Source organism: Cyphomyrmex costatus, unplaced genomic scaffold, assembly GCF_001594065.2.
Source record: "Cyphomyrmex costatus isolate MS0001 unplaced genomic scaffold, Ccosl1.0 scaffold30, whole genome shotgun sequence".
Lineage (NCBI taxonomy): Eukaryota > Metazoa > Arthropoda > Insecta > Hymenoptera > Formicidae > Cyphomyrmex > Cyphomyrmex costatus.
This window is the reverse complement of record NW_017277125.1, coordinates 1,701,827-1,710,871: the sequence shown is the minus strand read 5'-3', so window position 1 is coordinate 1,710,871 and position 9,045 is coordinate 1,701,827. Positions and strand designations below refer to the sequence as shown.

Sequence of the window (9,045 nt, the reverse complement as noted above, 5' to 3'; positions counted from 1 at the left end):
ACTGTCTCTCTGCTGCGAAATGATAAGTGAAATGATCGTTTGCTAAATTCAAGAAATCCTGTAGCTTATTGCATATAATAAAATATATCCAGTTTAAATTAGCGATAATATAATAGATTTCTTTCAATTTTATAATGTTATAATTTCGAATGTTTTTCACTTAAAATTTCTTTATTTTTAAATTTTACGTGTCCCTAAAATAGATATTAATTATTAATTATTTTATAAATAGTGTAGCTATTAATTTTTATAACAGCTCGATATAATAAATTTTCGATTTCAAAAATTGATAAGAAATAATCTCCAAACAGAAATAGGATATTTGCACACGCTTTCTTATGTATTAAATAATAAATATTAATGCAAACAATTAGCATGTATTTACATATTACTAGCATGCTACGTGGAAAATAGAGAAAACATTTTCTTATCGCAGAAAGCACCTACGCACAGTTATCGACTTCCGTTTCTCTCAGACTTCATTTTCCATACGGCATCTCGAGTCTTCTCTTGTTCCACGTTATTTCCATAATCATAATTGATATTTTTCTATTCGACGTTGTGAAAACACGCGAAAAACAGTATTAAATTCCTTACGTAACACTGCAAAGACGATGTCAGACACGTAAATCGTTTCTTTTTTAATCCGGGGATTTCGAGAGAGATAGAGAGAAGCATAAATAGTGGAAAGTACTAGTTTACACACAAAACGACCGTAAAAAGCCCCATGTAATGCGCGCGTGGTACGAAAAAAAATCTCCCACACGCCTCGTCAGCTAGTTAATTGCTTTTTAAGTCGGATAATATGCGGAGATCATGCTTCATCCGTAGTTTTTAAACCTCTGCTGAGCTACGGTGATATTCCTCCCTTGCATCATGCACTAGAATTCCATCATCGCTATTAATACGCCACACTTCGACTCTCTACAGCAATCTAATCAGACAGGTGTTAAGCGTCTTCTAAGACAATCATTTAATTATCGTGAAATTTCAAGCTATTTGTATACCCCAATTTGCTATACTCTATTCTCGATTTTCGCGTTAAAACAGTTTAACGAATACTAAATATAACGATGTTGTGTAGATTTTTAATATTTACATTCCAGCATATCGAATTCTTATTCATTCCGAAACAAATCTCAGTTTTTAATGCACGTTAATTTAACATAATTTTAGACACTTTGAACATTTTTTGAAAATTTTTGATTATTTCACTTTTGATTATTAACAAAATGAACAAAAAGAATTAATTGATTCTCATATTAATAATTTTTTAATTATTCTTTTGTGTTTAGGATATTTATTTATTTATATAAATTTTCACTTTTTTCTCTCCAACTTTAGTACGGAGAATACTACCTCGCTTTCGCCTCATCTTAATGCATGTAGTTCTTCTCATGTTACTCGATGGATTGTTGGTGTCTCCTTGACACTCGAAAGCCTCCCGTATAATCGTGTTGCCCTCGCGAGTGAGCAGTATGTAAATTCCCAACTAATTTCCTTGCCCGTCTACACGACACGCTCATTTCTTACAGCACGTGGCTTGTAATTATCAAGCAGGATATTTGATTTCCTTTACGCAAGCAAAGACACGCTTGTATGCCATTTCCAGCGTCTTCTCAAAATGTTCTACGTGTTCGCGCACGCTGATGTATCTCAGAATATTGTAATTTCAAACTTTTTGACGTTTTCGGAACGTGATTAAAAATGTGCCTGTCATTCTTATTTCACGGTGCGCATCTAATTCCGTTAAATATCTATCCGGGACATGTAAAATAGTTTAAACACGCGAATTTTTGTTTCATCATATCGGGCTTCGTTAAGGATACAGTAGCAATGCATTAATTTAGCATTGGATATTTCGCGTTGCGTCGGTTTTAATTTGCGTATTAAACGCGGTCATTCATCGAACACGCATAAATAATGGATTCGCACGGACATCCCGGCGCGACTTATACGATATTTTGTGAAAGTTTTATTTGCGCATATAGGCACGATACAAACTGTCTGCTTCCGCCGAGAGTCGTAGAGAGAAGTCGGGCTGGCTGGGTTATATTATATTGCGATATCATAGCACACACGCAATCGGAGCAACAGGGAGGCGTATAAACGTGCGCGGGATGGCTATGTGTCCGTACGCGTTCCTCGGATTTAATTTCGCGCTTCTATCCCGGCCAAAAATACATACGTATATGCGGACCTTTCTACGTGTGCACGCAAGAGAAACACGTCGTGCGTGTATACGTGCAACGAATTGCGCCGGAAAGCGAGAGACCGGTCAGCCGGAGAGCGCAATAGGCGTTATTTCCGGCCGTTGTTTTTTGCGCTCACCGCCGAATGCAACCAGAGAAGGAAAAAAAAGGTATACCCCTATGTACGATAGATTATAATCCAAGGATCACACAGCACAACATGACATATTGCAACCAGAGAAATAAAAATTTTCCGTTATCAGTTGTTTCCGGAAGCCAACTTCGCGTAATTTCTCAATGTTAATTGTATTTGACGTATACCTATTGTTCGATATGTCCTTGATTAACACTTTGAAGCTCAATGGAGAGCGATTATTATCCATAAGGAAAAAATTTCCTAAATTTAAGTAATGTTCTCTTTTAAAATAGTAGTAACTAAGTAAATATTCCCTGCTCTCGCAAATAAATATTTACTGAACATTACGTAAACATGTATTAATTGACTTAAATATTACTTCCTTTTTTTATAACAAGTATTTATTTGCAGTAAAGAAATGTTAGTTCTAGTCAAGAAAATATTACTTAAATTTAGAATTTTTTTCCGCAGCAGAAATCTTATACAGAAAAAATGGTTTTGCTGAAGTATCTAGAAATTTAGCTGATACAGATCTGAAAATAATTTTGTTTAGACATCAGAATTATTATGTAATATATTCAAGCCGGTTACTAAAATATTAAAACTTTTTACAGTATTGTCATTGTTGCGGTTTTATAATCCAAAATATATTTATTTAATATTATAATTAATATGAGGACTCGGCCTCGTTAATACAAGATTATAATTAATACAAAGAATACAAATTGTAATATATAATTAATACGAGAAATACAATTATTATATATATTACTATCTATGTTATAGATAGTAATATATATAACGTATATAAAATATACGTGTATTACAGATTTTCGTATGCGACATAGATTCAAGAATATAGGCCCAGGCTTAATGTACCTGTGGCCATCGGATGCCGCTTTTTCTCTCGAAATTCCTGCGGAGACTGCTCGACCGAATAATGGAAGCCGGTTCGCGCGCATTAATAGGTGATGTTCTATAGGGTTTTTCATGGATTACGAAATATCTCATAAACTCAGAATCGCTTTATTGATATAATATCGTATGCGGAGATAATAGGATCAGAAAATAGAGTTCTAACGTACTGAGGGAAAAATCGATCCTTTTATTATTCAGTTTCAACATTTAATAGAATAGGTAACTTTCATAAAATTCAAACGAGCTTGTTATTATGCTTTAATCCTCTTATAGTATTACACTTTTTAATATAAAACCTTATACAATATTTAAAATTTTATATTAGCAAGAAAATGCTATTAGCTTTTTCGTTTATTTTTTGCGAAGGAAGTGATAAATTTCGCGTGTGTCCTATCTTCGAGAAATATGTCTCACTTGGGAGATCTCTATACTTACGGAACACCCTCTTGGGAGATTCCCGTTTTCGTAGTGCTTTGTTTCACGACGAACTGAAAAGAAGCGCACCAATCACCGCAAGAAACTTCAGGGTGACACTTCACGATCAGTATTATTTTTCCTCATCCGACATATAATGAAACCATGCATAATAAACAAGATTGACTGTTTTTCATCGTTTTTTTATTTTAGCTTATCTATTTTCTATATTTGATATTTATTATATCTATGCAGTGTAATTTTAATTCTCCATCTATAATCCGGATCTTTTCGACACAAAAGAGATGTTTTATGATTAAGTTATGTAAATCTATTTTGTTTCATAATTTTTGTTCAAATTTCAATTTTTATTAAATGAAAATTTTATAAGTTAAAAGATCCAGATTGCAGAGAGTACGAATATAATTGCAGACGGCAGTTTTTATACGTGTATCAAAGTGTACCAGATTTAATTTCTCACTTCACATCGCGGTTTAAAAACTTCCTTTGTCCCGTGACGTCCCTCATTAACTACGATTGCAACCTTACCAAACCTTCCCACTCTAAAAAGGTAGAATTAAAAGAAGGAACTGGAATTGATTACATGGTTCGCATTTTGTAAATTAAAAATCTCATCAAATTGCATTCGGGTACTTATAAATACGTTTGCTGTGGATCGGTATATGTGTGCGTGCGTGGTAGAATATTCTAGGTAGCTTGAATGAAATTGGATCCGCCCGGGCGAATCCGGAGAACGTAGGGAAGGAAGATTCGCCAAGATTCTTCGGGTAGAGACGAGGAAGAAAGATGGTTTCGTTCGAACGAATAATCAGGAGGAACCTCTGGTAATCATTTCGTGCCAATCGAGTAGTTTCCTCGTGCAATCTCGGCCTTGGTGCACCTACGTGGCTTCTCCCTCTAAATCCGCGCACGTGATGCATCCGACTAACGACCCTCTCGGGGAGCCAAAACGTGTCTCTCGAATTAAGCACCTGACACTGGATAGATCGAGAAGGAACCCCGTAGGAATTATTTCTGTGCAATAAACGAATTGACTTCGCGCGCCACGGAATTTTCGAGAAAAGTTACTAAGGTGCGTAAGACGAAAAAATATTACAGGATTGAACGTGCTGGGAAAAATTTAGTATGGATGCTGTCATATATCTAAATAAAAGCGAAGTATTATGGCTATAAATTTTATTTACTGTCTTCATTTAGCCAGACTTGTGTAACATTAAAGTTGCTTAAAGAATAAATAGCTACATATATATTTTGTGATATCATGTATGTGAAAGATTTAGAAAGATATTATCCTGACTTTTCTTTATAGCGCATCTTTATAACACTTATAACATTTATAATCATATAATAAAATGCCTGAAAAAATCAGAAAAAGTATTTTTCGTTAGTATCTTTTTGCAAATTTTTATTACATTTATGTTGAGCTCTTTGTCGTACGACGTGTCATCTCTTATGCGTATAAAAATTATTAGCCAAATAGATGACACAACATTGAAGAAACAATTGTCTATTTTATTTTCCTCTCTAGCACGTACACAGCGTTCTATTTTCACGCGTTATGTTCGCGTCGAGCATTCGTTTTGCTGAGCGCCAAGTTTCATTCCGAGCGAAGTATCCCATCATTACACGTCAGCGAGTCAAAGAACGGAGACCTCGATCAAGGGGACGAGGGAATAGAAAAGCGAGGAAGGTATTGCCAAAGTTCGACGAGCTACCCCCGTCCACCCATTAGCGTGTCAGTCATTCCGGCCGTGTAATTAAATTCCGTGCGCCAATGTCGTCGCGCGGATTCCTGTCCTGCGCGATCAAATCTTTTCTGAAGCTGCCGCATCCGTTCTCTCTTTCTCCCTCCATTTTTTTCCCTATCTCTCTCTCTTTCTTCCTCTCCGCTTGATTCCTCGAAATCAGCTTGGCGCGTTCTGTGGACGGTATCAATATTTTCCCTAGGAAAAATGTCGGGTCAGCTCCCGGGAGAGAACGAGGGGCGAGGGAAGCTGCGTTGCGCGGAGGGTGATATTCTTCCGGAGGGTCTCCTTGACATCAATTCTACCCATTTCCACGTTTTACCGCGTTTCTTACCGCTCTGCAGTCTCATTTTCAATTTATCCTTGAAACCTTTTATTGCATTTTTCGTTTCTCCCACCCCGTAACAGAGGACCCTCCGGCGAGTCGAATGGACTCGCGCGAGTACAACAGATAAAACGAAAGTTTGTATCGCCACGGGGTCGCTTGCTTAGAGTAGGAGGCCTGGGGGGGAGTCTGATTAATGGACTTCTTGCTGTATAACTGGCGAGAAAAAAAAATAGTCGGGAGGAGGTCGGTCGGTGGCACCGCGCGGAGAAAGCTGCACTGCTATAACTGTATTATAGTCGATTAATTGGAGTTGTTAGGCGTTGTAATCATCTGATTGCTGTTGTTTAATTATACCGAGATGACTCGCACAATTGTCTCTTTCTGCATTATTATCTCGTACAATTAATATCTATTTGTACAATTTTAAAATCTTATAGATGTGCGAGAGAAAAAAATTTTTAATTATATTTTCTAATCTATTTAAAAAAAGTGAACTTTTTATCTGTCACCTTAAACATACATGAATAATTGATAGAATATACATATAATATACACTGCAAATCCGAGTGTGTTATTTTAACACACTTTTCCTGTGTAATTTTGAGGAAACCACGCTTATTTGCGTTATTTTAAAACATGTAACCGTGTAATATGTCAATTTAACACGCATTATACGTGTTATAATACGTATACGTTTCCAAGACGTGTAACATAATAAAACACTTTGTTGTTATAAACGGATTATAAGTTTTAAACGTGTTATAAGGAAACGTTTATTCTCAATTTACTTGTTTGTACAGCTTACACACTTACACGTTACTTAATTTACACGTTTAGAAAAGTACACGGATATGCACGTAAGAATACAGACATCTTGCGCACTGAACACGGATAAACGCTTGTGCGCAACATTCTCGAATACTCCATGGTGAAAACTTGTGATGTTCCATCATGGCTATACCTTGGGTACGTGTTGTGTTACTAGTCTGTTGCTGTGTGTAATGTTTTCAAGTGAAAAGTATATTATATTTCATAAATTTCATAAATTTCCTAACGATAAAAAAGAAAATATATTGTTTAATTGGTGAACGCTGTAAACGCGTTACATTTTCGTTTCGAGAACAGACCTCCAATGTTCAAGTTGTATGTGATCGTTTATTGGAAACAAAAATATGATTGTACACATACAAAAATATATAAAATATATTTAAAAATAAATTTGTTTTTTATTTTAGCATATGACTATTATATCCAATAAATTCATGTTAAACCTATTATTAACACGTGTCCATTTGATATAATACGTTCAAAACGCGTTTATTAAGACGTTTTTAGTGTGCTGTAATATAAAATAGCAGCGAGAAATATATATTAAAAGTGCTTCGTCAAATAACACACATATGTATTTTAAAATAACACACTATCGATTTGCAGTGTAGTACTAATATTATCGTGCCACGTATTTATTTTTCTTTCTCTATGACTGTTACAGAGCGATATCATGGAGTTTTCCAACAAAAATTTGCACCAAAAAAGTCGCCAACGCAAAGACGTAAACTCCGAAAATTGTTTCGCGTAAGAAACACTGCGACTGTACATCGTTGCTAATTGACAGATAGAGGAAGGAGCCAGCGGCGGGGAGTAACTAGAAGCGGGAATGAGAAGAGGATCGAGCGGAAGACACGAAGCAGCGTTCGAAATTTACGAGTGAGTCGGTTTGCTTGCACGTCGTGGGGTCCAAGATGGTGTCTAGGGGCGGTCGTGCGCCGTAACAAATGGTTCAGCCGTGAACCCGCTCGCCGTGCAACGACACCGGAAACAGGCGGCAGCTATCCAGCGAACGAGCGAGCGAACGAGCAGAGAGATCCGCAAGAATTCGCGAGGACACGGATGTGAAGCTTACTCCGGCCATCTCTCCGCGTGGTGAATTGTTCCGAGGCACGAAAGCCGAACGGTGGAATCGCACTCGTTTACAACGAAATTGCCCGGAGACAAGATGATTCAGAAATGTCGACGATGAAACAGCGCACGTTTTGTTACGATCGTCCTGTGAGAAAACGCGTCGTGACTTTCTAATACACGTTTGTGAGTGTAGAGATGACGAGGTGTCGCGTATTTCGTTATTGAGATCTTGATGACAGTTGATCCATGATCAACTCGACCAGATGGGTTAAAAAATTGTGGTTTGCGATTGACGGCACGGTCTCGTGCTGCTTGCGATATGGCGATCATACCGCATTCTCGAAAGTGCAACAAGTGGTGTCCAGATTCTCAATGCTGAGACATCATCGATGTTACTCGACAGACAGACGAGAGGATTTGATCCGGGACCGATCAGATTCGCGACCGGTTGGAGAGTCTCGAACAGGAGGACCGCCGTTGTTTCCTAGAACGATGCCAACAGGATTAAGCGCGTCTAATGAACTTTGAATCTGTTTCGCCTGTCTTAAATACGATCATCTTGAAATTTCTTCGTCAGGATTCTCTTTGCCGGTCTAAGTAGATTTACCTCCGCTGGGAGAAAACGTTCGACCAACGCATCGAGGAGTCCCGGTCCGATGCTGTTCGTTAACCTCGTCAAAGAGTACTTTATTGATCGCGGGATCGAAAGGTAGACGACGAATAGCTTCTCCAAGCTAGGATTTTAACTTGATTCCAACCGCTGGCTTCCGTTGAACTCGAGTATTGGAATTCACTGACATCGTCTTCATCAGGATGATATATAAAAGTTAAGAAAATTTTAATTTATACGATAGTTCGCCTATAACAGGGGAACTAGTGTTATTAATGCACATATTTTAATTCGTTGAAACATAACGCGATTCAATGTTGCACGTGACTGTTCTAAGAAAGACTGCAAACGCGAGTCCATGGCGACGAAAGTGTTCTATGCTGTGCAGACGAAAGAAACGCTTGCCGGGCATCGACGATTCTTGGGACTGCTACCTGACCTCTCAACGGCAATTCCGTTGACTAACGTAGCAGCACCGTTCGCGTTCGTATGCCGCGGGCAAACACGTCTCGTGACTCGTTCGAGGACGAAGACTTCGCCGCGATAATCCAGTCAAAACGTTGTTGGATCCGCAGAGACGTCGTCGAATGAGACGATGGTGATGAAGATATCCGCAAGCGAAGCTGGCGTTCCTCTATTAGGCGCCGTCGGTCCGCGCTACGTCGTCAAACAAGCGACGGTGAAGCGCTGTGTCCTGGCGTTGTTGCTCGTCTCCATCGCCAGTATATTCTACTACACTTACTACATCGTCAGCAGTGGGCCGCTATCCAGGTAAGTCC

At 38.2% G+C, this 9,045-nt stretch overlaps 1 protein-coding gene across 1 annotated transcript in view; it reads left to right on the top strand.

The window, feature by feature from the left end:
• The first annotated feature begins 8,818 nt into the window (after window positions 1-8,818).
• Window positions 8,819-9,045, top strand: part of sfl (N-deacetylase and N-sulfotransferase sfl) — a 74,468-nt gene continuing 74,241 nt past the window's right edge. Inside the window, exon 1 of the mRNA XM_018541782.1 lies at window positions 8,819-9,037. Coding sequence (XP_018397284.1) covers window positions 8,862-9,037 — 176 coding nt within the window. The 5' untranslated portion in view covers window positions 8,819-8,861. The remainder of the gene's footprint in view (window positions 9,038-9,045) is intronic.